This window comes from Pongo abelii, chromosome 14 (assembly GCF_028885655.2).
Source record: "Pongo abelii isolate AG06213 chromosome 14, NHGRI_mPonAbe1-v2.0_pri, whole genome shotgun sequence".
Taxonomy (NCBI): domain Eukaryota; kingdom Metazoa; phylum Chordata; class Mammalia; order Primates; family Hominidae; genus Pongo; species Pongo abelii.
Window position 1 is genome coordinate 106,995,700 of NC_071999.2, and position 17,566 is coordinate 107,013,265.

General features: G+C 42.7%; 1 protein-coding gene across 1 annotated transcript in view; it reads right to left on the reverse strand.

Annotated features, from left to right (window-relative positions):
- Positions 1 to 17,566, reverse strand: part of LOC100461541 (protein SET-like) — a 47,120-nt gene that overhangs the window by 21,644 nt on the left and 7,910 nt on the right. Inside the window, 1 exon segment of the mRNA XM_054529357.2 lies at positions 6,366 to 6,439. Within this exon segment, the coding sequence (XP_054385332.2) occupies positions 6,366 to 6,439 (74 nt within the window).

The window sequence follows — 17,566 nt, forward strand, 5'->3', positions numbered from 1 at the left end:
AGGAAGGAAGAAAGATCTAGGGAACTCTCCCAGTATCAAGGAACCTGGGGAAGGAAATTAGCCACAAGAGAGTCACTTGCTGAGCATGGAATCAGTGCATGTTTTGGTGGAGGATTCTGTTGGCTGCCTGAGGTTTTTTTTCTCTACATTATGGTAGCACCACCTACCTAATGACCATCAGGCACAAAGTTTTCCTTTCTGAAACTGTGCAGCTTAATGCTGGCAAATTCTAAGCCCCAACTCTCCTTTTTGTGATAACATTTCTTACAACTTAGAGAAACCTTTGCTTTCTATGTGTCATAGTAAAGGGTCCTTTACTTCCTATGTGTCATAGTTATGATGACAGCTAAATTTACTTTAGTTACATTTCACATTGGCTACTTCTGGACACCCCAAGTCATCAGTCAAGTTTCTCTGCATCACACTGTAGAATGGCTTGTTTCTGGGGAGATTCCTGGACATGGCTAATTCCCCTCCTTTTTTTTCCCTAATAACCCGTTTGCACTCCTAAAAGATGGCTAATTGTAGCCATTATTTGCTGCTTCTAGTAATCTCTCGCTCCATTCTGAAAGAACAATTTAGCTTCCCAGCTCGTAGCATCTAACAATGGCTTGCAGAATTTCTTATTTTGACTTGTGTATGGGGTGTGTTTATGTATGTGTTTGTTTAGGAGAGAAGAATTATGGCTAGTTTTTTATTCATGACATTTATCATCTTTATTTCTCCATACTGATTCTAAAGATTGAAAATGCTTTTAATTTTAATGTTAACTTTTTTGTACATAGTATTTATGTCTTTAATATAACACGTGTTTATTTATTACTGTATGCAAGTGACTTAAATATTGAACCTTTCAAAATAAGAAATTTCTTCAATTTTTATCATTTGAGAAAAATATACTCTTTCTGGGGAATGATTTCTGTTATAGATATGGTTTATTTTAATTGTGGTGATAAACCATGCGTTCAGTAGAGACCTCTGAGAGTAACAATAACAGCTAATTTATTTTTAGCTGTTATTTGCAGAGAAGTGAAGTTTATAAGTTATACATGATCTTATTTGATATTCACAGAAGCCTAATAAGGCAGGATGCATTCATTCCTTCATTATTTTATTTATTTAACAAATTCCTACTAATTGCTAGTGGTGTGCTGGGCACATCCAGAGGTGCTGTTGACACAGTGGTGAGCAAGGTGGACCTGGTCTTATTCTCAGGGACTTTACAGTTTAGTAGGAGCTGGTATAATTAACATTCCTGGGCTGGGTGCGGTGGCTCATGCCTGTAATCCCAGCACTTTGGGAGGCCAAGGCGGGTGGATCGCTGAAGGTCGGGAGTTCGAGGCCAGCCTGGTAAACATGGTAAAACCCCGTTTCTATTAAAAATAAAAAAAAAAGTTAGCTGGGCGTGGTAGTGGGTGCCTGTGATCTCAGCTACTTGGGAGGCAAGGCAGGAGAATCACTTGAATCCAGCAGTTGGAGGTTGCAGTGAGCTGAGATGGCACCACTGCACTCCACCCTGGGCAACAGAGTGAGACTCCATGTCAAAATAAATTAAAATATATATATAATTAACATTCCTATTTATCAGTCCAACCAGAGTTCAGATTGATTTGTATCTATCTGTGGTTCAGGGTCTCTGAGACCTCATTTACATTTAGCTGCCTGATCTTGCTGAGGAAAGGCACCCTGTGAGGAGGTCTAACTCCAGGAAGCTTCCACGGGGCATTTGTGCAGACAGAAACTTGGAAGGTGCTAGACATTGTGTAAAGGCAGCTGGTGAACAATGCCCTTCCGAATGTGAGATTATTTTTGGGAGGGCCTAAGGGATAAGACTTTATCATTCTGATTTTCTTGCTTGAGGATATTGTCCTTCTCTGGGCTGGAGACTTTCAAGAACCAGAGTTGGAGTTTTGTGTCTGTATCAGCCCTGGATCTAATTTCCTTCTAACTGGCACCTGCACAGAGGTTTGTACTTACCACACCTTGACAAGGAGAGGTGTGCTCAGTTTCACTGTCATAAACCAAGTGGTTATTGAAAGAATTGAGAGACTGCTAGGGTCTTGATATCGTTTGGCTGTGTCCCCACCTGGATTAGTTTGTTTTCACAATGCTGATATAGACATACCTGAAACTGGGAAGAAAAAGAGGTTTAATTGGAATTACAGTTCCACATGGCTGAGGAGGCCTCAGAATCATAGCAGGAGGTGAAAGGCACTTCTTACATGGCAGAGGCAAGAGAAAATGAAGAAGATGCAAAAGTAGAAACCCCTGATAAAACCATCAGATTTTGTGAGACTTATTCACTGCCATGAGAACAGTATGGGAAACCACCCCCACAATTAAATTCTCTCCCGCTGGGTCCCTCCCACAACATGTGGGAATTATGGGCGTACAATTCAAGATGAGATTTGGATGGGGACATAGCCAAGCCATGTCACCACCCAAATCTCACCTTGAATTGTTGCTCCCACAATTCCCATGTGTTGTGGGAGGGACCCAGTGAGAGGTAATTGAATCATAGGGGGCAGGTCTTTCCTGTGCTATTCTCATGATAGTGAATAAATCTCATGTGATCTGATGGTTTTATAAAGGAGAGTTTTCCTGCACAAGCTCTCTTCTCTTGTCTGCCACCACAAGAGATGTGCCTTTCACCTTCCACCGTGATTGTGAGGCCTCCCCAGCCACATGGCACTGTGAGTCCATTAAACCTTTTTCTTTTGTAAATTGCTCAGTCTCAGGTATGTCTTTATCAGCAGCATAAAAATGGACTAATACAGGTCTACTGGGATAGAGGTCAGCCTACCCCCCAGGACAAGGAAGGATGCAGATGCCTCTCTGAGGAGCTCCCAGTGGTGTTGGCAGTGAAACAGGTGGCTGGCCATGAAGATAAGCACATCTAGATTTTAAAGTGCCCCATCAAGCTACCAATGACTTTCTTCACAGAATTGGAAAAAACTACTTTAAAGTTCATATGGAACCAAAAAAGAGCCCGCATCGCCAAGTCAATCCTAAGCCAAAAGAACAAAGCTGGAGGCATCACGCTACCTGACTTCAAACTATACTACAAGGCTACAGTAACCAAAACAGCATGGTACTGGTACCAAATCAGAGATATAGATCAATGGAACAGAATAGAGCCCTCAGAAATAACGCCGCATATCTACAACTATCTGATCTTTGACAAACCTGAGAAAAACAAGCAATGGGGAAAGGATTCCCTATTTAATAAATGGTGCTGGAAAAACTGTCTAGCCATATGTAGAAAGCTTCTTTACACCTTATACAAAAATTAATTCAAGATGGATTAAAGACTTAAACGTTACACCTAAAACCATAAAAACCCTAGAAGAAAACCTAGGCATTACCATTCAGGACATAGGCATGGGCAAGGACTTAATGTCTAAAACACCAAAAGCAATGGCAACAAAAGCCAAAATTGACAAATGGGATCTAATTAAACTAAAGAGCTTCTGCACAGCAAAAGAAACTACCATCAGAGTGAATAGGCAACCTACAGAATGGGAGAAAATTTTCGCAACCTACTCATCTGATGAAGGGCTAATATCCAGAATCTACAATGAACTCCAACAAATTTACAAGAAAAAAACAAACAACCCCATCAAAAAGTGGGTGAAGGACGTGAACAGACACTTCTTAAAAGAAGACATTTATGCAGCCAAAAGACACATGAAAAAATGCTCATCATCACTGGCCATCAGAGAAATGCAAATCAAAACCACAATGAGATACCATCTCACACCAGTTAGAATGGCGATCATTAAAAAGTCAGGAAACAACAGGTGCTGGAGAGGATGTGGAGAAAGAGGAACACTTTTACACTGTTGGTGGGACTGTAAACTAGTTCAACCATTGTGGAAGTCAGTGTGGCGATTCCTCAGGGATCTAGAACTAGAAATACTATTTGACCCAGCCATCCCATTACTGGGTATATACCCAAAGGACTATAAATCATGCTGCTATAAAGACACATGCACACGTATGTTTATTGCGGCACTATTCACAATAGCAAAGACTTGGAACCAACCCAAATGTCCAACAATGATAGACTGGATTAAGAAAATGTGGCACATATACACCATGGAATACTATGCAGCCATAAAAAAGGATGAGTTCATGTCCTTTGTAGGGACATGGATGAAATTGGAAATCATCATTCTCAGTAAACTATTGCAAGGACAAAAAACCAAACACCGCATGTTCTCAGTCATAGATAGGAATTGAACAATGAGAACATATGGACACAGGAAGGGGGACCATCACACTCTGGGGACTGTTGTGGGGTGGGGGGGAGGGGGGAAGGATAGCATTAGGAGATATACCTAATGCTAAATGGTGAGTTAATGGGTGCAGCACACCAACATGGCACATGTATGCATATGTAACTAACCTGCACATAGTGCACATGTACCCTAAAACTTAAAGTATAATAATAATAATAAAAAGAAAAAAAATAATGCTGAAATGAATGTTCATAAGTCATTTTCTATTTTTTGTCAATTTAACTTTGAATAGATTCCCAGGATTCTGAAATAGGTTTGCTGGTTCAAAGGATAAAGGAATGTACAATTTTGATAAACACTGCCAAATCTCCCCTAAAGAGTGATATGCCAGTTTGCATTTCCATAGTAATATATAAATGTCCTTGTGATCTACAACTTCGACCTTTAGATTTGTAAAAGCTTGAGAGATAATGAATGATATTTAAATGAAGTTTTATTTGCTTTTCTCTTATTATTATTGAAGTTGAACATATTGTCATATGTGTAAGAGCCACTGACATTTCTTTTTCTGGCATTTAATATTCATATTATTTGCTCTTTTATTATGATACATTGTTGTTTTTTCCTGATTAATTTTAGAAGCCTTTATAAATTTGACAGTCATTTTGTTTTAAAGAAGTTGCAATTTTATTTTTCGGTTTGTCATTTGTCATTCTTATCTATGGTGTTTTTGAGATGAAATGTTTAGTATAATCAAATTTATGTTTTCCATTATTGTGCTGAATTTTGAATACTTATTAAATTTTACTACTTGTGCATTTCTAAAAAAAATAAAATAAAATAAAATGCCATCAAGAGTATAGAAGTCAGCAGCTGACACCACATGGTTGGGACATTCACTGGCTGGGTACACAGTCCTTTACAGGGTGGACTTGGCAGGGAAGGGTTGTTTAGCCCCCTCCTACCTCCCTGGAGAAGCTCACGAGAAAGGCATATAGATTTAAAATGACATATAGATTTAAAAGGCATATAGATTTAAAAGGACAGCAAAAATATTATTTGCATGACACCAGTTATCAAAGGACTCAGTGAGATTAAGTGAGGTGGGAGATGGATTTATAGATTACAGCCCTCCCAACACCTATTCACAAATTTATCCCCCAAACATGTGTTGAACATTACACAGAGAATGGGGTTAAAGAAAAGGTCCAGCTCCCCCACATTACATTAAAATATATTTCTGATTATTTCTGTTTTGGGTAATAAGAGTCTACATGAATTTTACCACCTGTATGACTCTGAAAAAATTGCTTGTGTCAGTCTTAAATAATCAGATTCAGAAAATAGGATTAAGTAGAGAGCTTATTTGAGAGCAAAGCTTGAGCATAGCTACCCGTGTAACATAGACTGCAAAAGAATGGAATCAGTGCAGGAAAGTTAACTTCCCAAAGCAAAGAAGTTAAGTTTTAACTTACACAGCCAGAAGCAGAGAAACTTAAGAGTTGAAACATATTTCTGCCCAAGGCCAATACATATGTTACAGTAATTTGATTGGTTACAGTTTGCTGCATCCCAAGAAAGATTGCTTTAACATTCCCTACTGAGGAGGAAAGGACTTCAGGGGGTCTTATCTCTGGTGTCTTTCAGTCTTTCCTAATCATCTACAGCAGGGGTCCCCAACCCCCACCCCCAGGCCACAGACCTTTACCAGTTTTTGGCCTGTTAGGAACTGGGCTGCACAGTAGAAGGTGAGCCAGAGAAGCTTCATCTGTATTTGTAGCCACTCCCCATCACTTGCATTACCACCTGAGCTCCGCCTCCTGCCAGATCAGTGATGGCATTAGATTCTCATAGGAGTACAAACCCTATTGTGAACTGTACATGCCAGGGATCTAGGTTGCATGCTCCTTCTGATAACCTAAGGCCTGATGATCTGTCACTGTCACCTAAAAACCCCAGGTGGGACTGTATAGTTGCAAGAAAACAAGCCCAGGGCTTGCACTGATTCTGCATTATGGTGAGTTGTATTAGTATAATTTTTCATTATATATTACAATCTAATAATAGAAATAAAGTACACACTAAATGTAATGTGGTTGAATCATCCTGAAACCACCCTCCCACACTGGCCCCATCTGTGGAAAGATTGTCTTCCATGAAACCGGTCCCTGGTCCCAAAAATGCTGGGGACCACTGATCTACAAGAATAAGAAAGAGAGTTAATCTGTAACTGGGGAAGCAGAGGTTGTGGCTGCATGCTGCATGACCCAGGCTATATAGCCACATTCCTCTCAAGGCTCAAAATAATTCAAAGCAGTTTTAAGTTTGAATTATTTAATGTCACACTTAACGATTCAGTCTTTTTTTCCTCTGCAAAGATGGGGAAAATGATAGCACCTTCTTCATGGGAATTTTAACCCATGCTTGCCACTTAGTAAACCCTGGCAAGGCACTCACAGTTGCTCATTTCTTGCCCTCTGCTTTGTCTTGACCCTGTTGTGTTCCCAGTCAGTTTCTCCTGGGAATCAGCTGAGTACAGTGAGCCCAACGTTTCCAGTCAAACTCCATGGATCATTTCCCCTGTCTTGTCCAGTTTTCCCTAAAGATTCTGCTAATCTGTACTTACCACCTCCTTCATCCTATTAAACAAAACCTTTTCAGCTTGATTTTGAGACACTTCCAAACCTTATGATGAAGGCATTCTTTCTATTGCAATAGTCCCATTCCCTCCCTTGCAAGAATCCTTTTGAATAAAAGTCTCTCATTACTAAGTCCTGATCTGTTTCTTTGATAGCACTTAATAAATATTAGCTGGTAACTACCAATACTCAGTTTTAACCAATATCCAGATTCAGCAGGAAAGCCAGGCAGCCTGGGGCTGACCAACTTCTACTTGAGAGTATCCACTGCACTCAGAAATTGCTAAAGGTTACATCTGTAGGTCTGTGTATCTTTCCAAAATGCCTTGCCTTTGGTTGCTAGCTTTTGTTTTCCAAACAACAGAAGATGGTGTATTGATACGGTTTGGCTGTGTCCCCACCCAAATCTTATCTTGAATTCCCATGTATTGTGGGAGGGACCCAGTGGGAGGTGATTGAATCCTGGGGGCAGGTCTTTCCTATGCTGTTCTTGTGATAGTGAATAAGTATCATGAGATTTAATTGTTTTAAAAAGGGGAGTGTTCCCGCATAAGCTCTTTTCTCTTGTCTGCCACCACATAAGACGTGCCTTTCACCTTCCACCATGATTGTGAGGCCTTCCCAGCCATGTAGAACTGTAACTCCATTAAACTTCTTTCTTTTGTAAATTGCCTAGTCTCAGGTATGTCTTTATAAGCAGTGTGAAATTTGGCTAATACATCTATATTGCTTCATTCTTTCATATCTGAACATTCAGGTCCCCACTTGGTTCAAGAAGAAAATTATTTCTCTTAAGAGTTCTCATTTAGGAGTGTGTGTGGCACCTGCTGTCCAGGCTCGATTCATTGGGTTTCTGCAGAGCAGAGAGGGTCAGTTGCCTCAGGGCAGAGGTGGGGACAAGCTACACCAAAAGTCTACCCCTTGAGAGCTGTCAAAACTCAGAGGAGTGGGTAGGCAGGGTGTTAGTCTGTGTTTTCAGCCTCCTGGGATGTTCCTCCCCCTGGAATTGTTTTGCTGAGTTAGGAGGAGAGGGGAATTCTGCTTTGAAAGCTGCCCTGCAGAAGGCAGTTTTTCAGGTTTGAGGGTCCCCTGGGATCAGTTTTCATAACAGAGAAGGTGACTGAGTTGTCAACACCCAACAGGCTCCTGTTGTTCCTGCTGACAGCTTAGTGTTCTGCTTGCGGGTCCTCCCAGCTCTCCCTCCTGGTTCCTTTTCTTTCTATCCTGTTCTTGGTTCTCCCTGACTGGAAAATGTCACCTCTTGACTGAGTCTACCTGTCTACACTGCAGAACCACAGGGAGATGGGAACAATCATACATCTCTATATGACCTTTTCCATTCCAGATGGCAGAAATTCCCAAGTGTGGGAGATTTTGTTGTTGGATTAACTGGTATTGGCTGTCCATGCCTTGAGGGCAATCACCAACTCTGCTGGGTGCCTACTGACAGAGACCCTGATTGGCCAAACTCTGGACGTGGTCCTCTGAGCCCTTCATTGATGAAGCCCCATCCTCAGGTCTTGTCCTCAAGAATCTGGTTGTAACAAGAAACCTAGGCGCAGCACAGTGGCTCATACCTGTATTCCCAGCACTTCCGGAGGCCAAGGTGGGAGGATGGCTTCAGTCCAGGAGTTTGAGACCAGCCTGGGCAACATAGTGAGACCTCATCTCTACAAAAAATAAAATGTACCTGAGTGTGGTGGTTCATGCCTGTGGTCCCCACTACCCAAGAGCTGAGGTGGGAGGACTGCTTGAGCCTGGGAGGTTGAGGCTGTAGTGAGCCAGGATCATGCCACCACAGTCCAGGCTGGGTGACAGAGCAAGATTTTTTTTTTTTTAAAGAGTCCTGCTAAGTTAGGAGATGGCTGTCTAATCACTCTTGATATCTGATTGTGTTCCTTATCCCACACCATTGCCCAGGGGATGTCTTGTCATCCTGGCCTGCCTTCAGCAAGAATCCTGTTAGGTCTGTTTAACCAGAATCTTCCCAACCCCCAATACCCCCATGTTTCCTCTTATTAATTTTCCATCCACTGACCCTGACTCTACTCTTTGGCTGTAAAGCTCCGCCTGCCCATGCTGAATCTGGAATGGAGCCCATTTCTGCACTGATATCATTGCCCCCTCTTGTAGTAGTTCCTGAATAAAATCTGTCTTTACTGCTTTAATGCTGGTGCAGCTCTGGTTTTCTTTACACTATAATAAAAGCTCTATGAGTTTTTATTAGTTGTTGATGATGATGGCTGGGCCGTTCCCTTTCTTTTAATTGTTTTTACTCCTCCTAACTCAATTTTTATTGTTTCTTTTTAAAAGAAATCTATCCTCTTCTCCCCAGTAAAAATCCCACTCAGACAATTTGTGATCTAGTTGAAGTTTGCTTGCCTAAAGCAAGCTTTCAGAACAACTGGGCTCCCAGAATAATGAGAGAAGGTTGTATTTATAGTTCAAGTTATTATATAGCAGTTGACAGTTTCATTTTGATTTAAAGTCCTGTCTCTGATAATAGGAAAAAGGATCACAGCTTATCTCTGGCTGTAAGGCTTTAGAATGGCCTGTAATTCAAGGCTTATCTCTGGGAATGCATGGCTTTTAAAAATGTAAATCTTTCCTGGGCTCTGGTAGTTGCTATCTTCTTGTATCAGACAGGGCTAAGCTAAGGATGAGAATGTCAGTTTTATTTTTTCAGGTTGTCTTATGAGCAAATTCTACCTTGAAGGCATGAATTTGACCAAATATGCCTGTTCTAGATTTTCTGATCTAGTATAATTAACTTGATGTTCTTTTTTATTTGGTTGGTTTTACTTACATAGGCACAGAAAGAAGTAGTGGTTATTACATAAAGACCTCCTTGTATGCTTGGTCATAAGATATTAAGATTAAGGAGTGAATTTGTGTCTGCGACTCCATTACAAAGCCCCTGGATTCATATTTTTGATCATTTTTATTATGCCAGAAATATTCTCTGTTGCCTTTAGTAGTTCATCTGTTTCCATTTCAGGAACATGTATTCAGTTTCCCCTTGGAGTGCCTTTAACTGTAAGGTTTATCTTCTTTCTCTGAAATCTTCATATTTACTTGTCCTGGCTGGCCAAGAAGTACAAGTCTTGACATCCTGTAAGGCCGGGACTCTGTAAGCCCCAGGGAAGGCTGTAGAGCAGCCTTCCAGGAGGATTCTGTAGGCATCATTTCCACATGAAGTATATAGTCCTTGTTCCTTAATGTCACAGTCTTACCAATGCCCCAAAATTCAGCAGTGTCTTGTTGTGAGGTATGACCTGGAGTTCTTTGTCTCATGACCAAGAGAATTAAGGAGCATGGACACAAAGGGAGCGGTTGGAACAAAAGTTTAATAAGTAAGAGAAGAAAGCTCTCTGCTGTGGAGAGAGGCCAATTTTTACAATTGAATGCAAAGGCTTTGGTAGGAAATCAATGAGGGCTGGGCATCTCATTTGCATAAGGTGCGAATTTCTGGTATTTCCACTCTGTCCTAGTAATCATGTGAGCCCTTAGCTTCAGTTACTTCATATTGCTTTGTTCCCCTTACTGTGCATGTGTCAGGGCATGGAATTTTCCATTGCGGGCATGTCTGGACAAGTCACCTGTGTAGCCTTTATTTTAATTTTATTTTTTGAGACAGAGTCTTGCTCTGTCACCCAGGCTGGAGTGCAGTAGTACTATCTCTGCTCACTGCAACCTCCGCCTTCCAGGTTCAAGTGATTCTCCTGCCTCAGCCTCCCGAGTAGCTGGAATTATAGGCACATGCCACCATGCTCAGCTAATTTGTGTATTCTTAGTAGAGATGGGGTTTCACCATGTTGGCCAGGCTAGTTTCAAACTCCTGACCTCAGGTGATCCATCCACCTAGGCCTCCCAAAGTGCTGGGATTACAGGCATGAGCCACCACTCCTGGCCCCTGTGTAGCCTTTTTTATCTGTGCGGCTGTGGGCATGCCTTAGGTAAGCCCCTCTGTGTAAATCCCCTTATCTGTGCCTGGAGGCTGTTCTTTTGTTTGAAAGAAATCAACTGAGGACCCACCCTAACTGCCTGTCGGACTGTGTTCTTTCCCTTCTCCTCTCTCATTAATAATGGGCTGGTCAAACTCAATTAAATGAGATTTAAATGAGACGTTTCTGGAATGGTTACAAGTTTGGTTTATCTAATTATATCATTAAAAAGACAGATTTTTTTTTCTTTTAAATTTAACTTAAAAAGTTTTTTTTTTTTTTTTTTTTTAATAGTGATGGAGTCTCATTATGTTGCCCAGGGTGGTCTTGAACTCCTGGCCTCAAGTGATCCTCCCACCTCAGCTTCCCAAAGTGCAGGGATTACAGGTGTGAGCCACTGTGCCTGGCCCAAAGGCAGAATCTTATTGAACCCATGCAAATAACTACATTGCCGTGAAAAGTAAAAGGGTTTAATGAAGGCACTTTGATTGTTTGGATCAGTTTTGCAGACAAAGGCAATCAATACCAGTGTTTTCTATACACCCATCATTCTTAAGTTCTTGCTGATTCATTAGCTTATAATTTATATCCAGATATTCTACAGGGTATCTCCCCTGAATTCTGAAGTAAGATTTGGAGCAACATACCATCCAATGAGTGTGTTCTTGCAATTTGCATAGGATTAGTCTGCTAAATTATAGAAAGAAGAGATAGATCAACATGTAAGAAAAATTGTTTCCTCTGCCTCCTGTAAGGAAAAGGACACTAACCACAGTTAAATTACCCTTTTCAGTTCACTTTAGTCCTACACAATTAATTCCTGTTCTGCAGGAGCTTGGGTCAGCAGGTGGCTGTAAAGAGTCACCTGCTTCTGGGCCACAGGGTCCCTGGGAGTCCTGCCTCAGTCCTCCGGCACAGGCTGACGGGGTGTGATGTTACTTCACAGTATTCAAGAGTTGTGAATACTGTGGGAGCCAAGGGAAAACATCCCTGTGCCCTCTGAAGGTTTGCTGAAAAATCAATGTACAAAGGGCAGACTAACTGGAGAAAAAGCATGCAAACTTATTAATGTGTACACAGGGGAGAATCACAGAGTAATCACCCCAATGCCCCAAGGCAGTGCAGAAGCTTATATACCATCTCGAGGTTACAGAAAGAATGGAGGTTCAAAGCCTTAAAAGAAAAACATCAGCCGAATTAAAATGTAAAGGAGTTCAGCTGAGCAATGAGCGATTCGCAAATCGGGCAGCCCCCAGAATCACAGCAGAAGTGAGAGTCTTCAGGTATGTGTTGTGATCAGAACAAATTTATAGACAAAAAAAGGGAAGAGATGTACAGACATTGGAAGTGAGGTACAGAAACAGCTCGATTGGTTACAGCTCAGCGTTTGCCTTTTCTGAACGTGGTTTGAATGCTTAGCAGTCTATGAGTGGTTGAAGTATGGCCACTGGGATTGACCAAGACTCAGCTATTGTTACAGGTGCATACCCCTAACTTAGCTTTTTAATCTTGTCTGCCTATTAAGCTATGTTACAGTTTGTCCACAAGGACTCAAATATAGAAGTACGGAGTCCTCTTCAGGCCATATTTAGCTTCTCAGGCTATGTTTAGTTTGCTTTAACAAGAGCATGGCCCAAACCATGCCGTGGTTTTGTTATGGTGGTAACCATATTATGGTGGTAAATCAGGTTATAGTGGCAAGACAGGTCATGGGAGGGGGAGACGAAGAGGCCTGGCCAGCAAAGGTGGTCTTGTTGTATAGATGAAACCTCACAGGTAGCAGCCCTCAGAGAGAATAGATGGTAAATATTTCGTTCAGTTGTTTCAAGGTATCAGACTCTGAGTTAATCTTTCCTAGACGCGGACAAGGGAAGACCTGGCTGCATTAATGCAGATTCTCTGCAGATGCAAGTCTCTCCTGCAAAACACAGCTCTGCAAGATGACTTCTGCCTGCTGCCTCTCTGAACAGCCATCTCACAATATGTCAAAGAAATATATTTTGGGGTAAAACATTCTGATTTCCTTCCGTATCTAAAACTGTACTCTACTGAGGCTAACATTCTTTTGATATTTCTTCCAGAAGGCTAAATTCCTGATCTGTAGCTTGTAGCAAGGGTCTTTAGGCAAGAATAAGGGAAAAAGGGAAGATGCCTTTTGGTGTTAAGACTGAATGGTTTTGGTTAATTTACTATAGTAATGTCAAAGAAAAATAGCACGGGACACTTGTGACAGGGGGCAAGGCAGATTTTACTCAGACTACTGCAGTAGGGGAGACAGACTCCAGGAGCAGCTGAGTTGAGCTGCAGCTAAAATAAAGGTGACTGAGATTTTTAAAGGGAGAACAGAAAGGGAACGAAAGGGGGCTCTAGAGAAATTAAGGGCAGAACAAAAAAGAGACCTGGGGGCGCTATGAGGAAATGGAAAATTTCAGAAAGGGTAAGTGGAGAATTATTGAAAGTGGTTTGGCAATGTGGATTGGGATTACGTGCATTTTATGGTTTGGCAGCATTTTGTTTGCTTGAGCAAAAAATTCAGCATAGAAGGCTGGGGTCAGCTTTAGGGACACAACTTGGTACAGGTGGAGGCCAGCCTAAAATGTAGTCAGGTCTCTTAGCACGGTGTTCTGGTAAGTTCTTCGGGCCACATGGGAGGTCACACTAACCAGTGGTAAGGGAGTGGAGGAGAGTGGAGCTCCCTGTAGGAGTACAGGAACAGTGTTTGAGGTTTTTGAAATGACTGATTATCCTGAGGGTAAAAACATTCATCTCCTGTCCATGTCAAGGATATGGACTATTATCCAGGGCTTTCTAATCCAACCAATAAAAATATTTTAAATACAAAGGTATTTAAAATTGAGGAACAAGCTGGGCGCGGTGGCTCCTGCCTATAACCCCAGAATTTTGAGAGTCCAGGGCAGGTGGATCGCTTGAGGTTAGGAGTTCGAGACCAACCTGACCAACATGGTGAAACCCCGTCTCTACAAAAAAATATAAAAATTAGCTGGGCATGGTGGCATGCATCTGTAATCCCAGCTACTCGGGAGGCTGAGGCACAAGAATTGATTGAACCCTGGAGGTGGAGGCTTCAGTTAGCCAAAATCGTGCCACTGCACTCTAGCTTAGACAGTAGAGTGAAACTCTGTCTCAATAAATAAATAATAAAAAATAAAATTGAGGAACCAGCAGGGTGTGGTGGCTTACACCTGTAACCCCAGCACTTTAGGAGGCAGAGGCAGGAGGATCATTTGAGCCCAGGAGTTTGAGACCAGCCTATGTAACATAGTGAGACCCTGCTTCTACAAGGAAATTTAAAAATTAGTTGGGCATGGTGGCACAGGCCTGTGATCCCAGCCACTCAGGAGGCTGAGGTGGAAGGATCATTAGTGCCCAGGCAGTCGAGGCTGGAGTGAGCCCAGATCATGCCACTGCACTCCAGCCTGAGTGACGGAGACTTTGTCTCACAAAAGAAAAATAAGTAAAACTGAGGAAGCAAAGTCTTTAAAAACCAACTTCTTAATCATTAATGAACCAATCTTTACATTTCATTATGTGATTGCTCTCATCCGTCCCGGAGGGCCTACGATGGTGAAAATGTTCATATTAATACCATTTTACTTGTACTGAGTGATATGGGGGATGCAGCTTCTCTTTTGACTTGAGAGTTCTCAGATGGTTGCCTTGGTAATCAGGTCACCCCTCAGCATAGTGCTGAGTCATTTAACAAATTGGAGGGTGTCAACCCTGATTGTTTCCCAGGCTTCCCTATTCCCAAGGGCACTGGGATGGGTTCTGTCACCCAGACCCAGATTCCCACAAGATTTCCTGCCCTGCCCTGCACACCTTTGCTCCTACACAGGCTCTGCTCTTCCCCATCCCCGGAGTGTTTTCAGGATGAGGTTGAGGGATCCAGCTTCCAAAGACTCAGGGCCTTCTACCTTTCCTGACTGGCTTCTCACTGCTCCCCTTGGGGCCTCCCACTTTGTTTTCGGGTTGGCCAAGTGGTTGATGCCTGAGGGCCCATCAGGAAGTCTAGATGGTTATATTAACCGTGCCTTTTTCTTTTATGTATTCTTGAAGTTTTGACATCTTGGGGGCCTTGCTAACCTTAGAGATGTCAGAGGCTTGTAAACCAGAGCAACTCCATCTTGAGTAGGGGCTGGGTAAAATGCGGCTGAGACCTACTGGGCTGCATTCTGAAAAGGTTAAGGCATTCTAAGTCACAGGATGAGATAGGAGGTCGTCACAAGATACAGGTCATAAAGACCTTGCTGATAAAACAGCTTGCAGTGAAGAAGCCGGCCAAAACCAAAACCAAGATGGCAACAAGAGTGACCTCTGGTTGCGCGACCCGTATTGTTACACTCCCACCAGTGCCATGACAGTTTACAAAAGCCGGCAACGTCAGGAAGTTACCCTGTATGGTCTATAAAATGAGAGGCATGAATAAGCCACCCCTTGTTTAGCTTATCAGCAAGAAATAACCATAAAGATGGGCAACCAGTAGCCCTCGGGGCTGCTCTGTCTAAGGAGCAGCCATTCTTCTATTCCTTTACTTTCTTTCTTCTCCCCCCTCCCTCAGACGGAGTCTTGTTCTGTCGCCCAGGCTGGAGTGCAGTGGCGTGATCTCTGCTTACTGCAACCTGGGTTCAAGCAATTCTCCTGCCTCAGCCTCCTGAGTAGCTGGGATTACAGGCGTACGCCACCAGCCTGGCTACTTTTTGTATTTTTAATAGAGACAGGTTTAACCATGTTGGCCAGGCTGGTCTTGAACTGACCTCGTGATCCCCCCACCTCGGCCTCCCAAAGTGCTGGGATTATAGGCATAAGCCACCGCGTCTGGCCTTATTCCTTTACTTTCTTAATAAACTTGCTTTCACTTCACTCTACAGACTGGCTGTGAATTCTTTCTTGCGTGAGATTCAAGAACCCTCTCTTGGGGTCTGTATCGGGACCCCTTTCCTATAACAGACACTGACACTGCCTCTCCTAGGGTGAGCCAATTCCTAGAGATGGTAAATGACTCACCTGTGAATGTACCTTCCATAGGCCAACCAACCAATCCAGAGCCCACACCCCCACACCTGAGCTCTCACACTGCAGGTCACTGTGCCCTCATCACCCAGGGCCAGGTAGTGGACTAACCCCTGGGACCCACAGCCTGCTGAAAACAATTCAAACTAGCCAACCCTATGGCAGTTTACTCTGCCTTGCATGGTCCTTCCCTCAGGAAACACAATAAAGGCTCTTGCTCACGTTTTCCTCTCGCTCCCTCCATCTCCTAACCCAGGAGCTTTCTCATGGGATCCCACATGGCACGATGAGTCCCCAGCTCTTGGAAACTGGGAGAATAACAATCTTTTCAATGATAATCTCCTAGTCTGTTGATTTCACCATATCTGAATAATAAAGATTAAACTAAAATATACACATACACACATTAGAAACACAAGGTGTTACTACTTCCCCTGAAAATATGGTGAGACTCACTCCCCTATTCCAAAGGAAACAAAATACTTCTCACTTCTTCCTCCTGAGTTGTTTCACCTCCATCCCTCCAGGGATCCAGGGAGAGTGAGGAAGGACTTCTTATTAAAGGGACTTCTTGTTAGAGCAAGGAAATTCTGTAAGTTTTGTCCCACCCTGAGATAAAGCCTAGTGGTCTACCCTCATGCATTTCTATTTTCAAATCCTCTTTTTGTTTATTAAGAATAGCGTTGAACTTGGAGTTGGAGGCTGACCTGCCCTGTGTCCATCTGGCTTGGTGAATTTTTTGAGACCCAACTCCTCAGGGTCTTATTCTATGTCACTATTATATGTAAGACTTTTAGATAGAATTTCCTAATCCCTGTGATTCTATTTCTTTTGGTTTTAAAATTTTATCAGAATCTCATGCGTTGAGGGACATGATTATGTTTCCTTCGGGAACAGCAGCTAAGCAAATGCAGTATGTATTTATCTTTGCAGATAGAGAGCAGTTGACAGAGGCTCTCCAGTCTGAATTCCAGGGGATTCTTAACTCAAGTGCTTGCTCCTGTCAGTTTCTATTAAAGATGAGATTTTCCTTAATGATTTAATGGGAAGAAATCCTCTTAGTCAACAGGTCATCTGCTTTCACTGCCCACAACCACCCTGGCCCAGAGCTGGGGGCCTCTTAGTCTGGAACTACCAAAGACAAAAGCCTGTAAACCAATTTATCTGCCTCCAACCTCTCTGGGTCACCCTGTGTGTTGGTTTCTAGCAGTTGCTGGAGCACAGTACCACAAACTTGATGGCTTAAAACCACAGACATTTCTTTGTCACAGTTCTGGGGGATGGAAGTGTGAAGTCAGTGCTGGCGGGGTCTTGCTCCCTTTGAAACCTGCAGAGGAGGGTCCCTCCTTGCCTCTTCCAGTTCCTGGTGGCTCCAGGTGTTCCTCAGCTGGTGGCTGCATAACTTCAGCCTCTGCCTCTCTCTTCCCTCGGTCATCCTCTCCCGTTGTGTCTCTGAGGTCTTCCCACGGCATTTTCCTCTTCTTATAAGGACACAGTCATTTTGGATTGTGGACCCACCCTGTTCCAGTATGACCTCAGCTTAACGAATTATATCTGCAATGACCCTGTTTCCAAATAAGCTCACATTCACACTTGCGGGGGGTGAGGACATCAACATATCTTTTTGAGGGACACAGTTCAATCTGTAGTAGCTTGCTTATAGTAATCTTTCTGCTTACTGTTGTTTTTCTCTGTGTCATTACTATAGAGA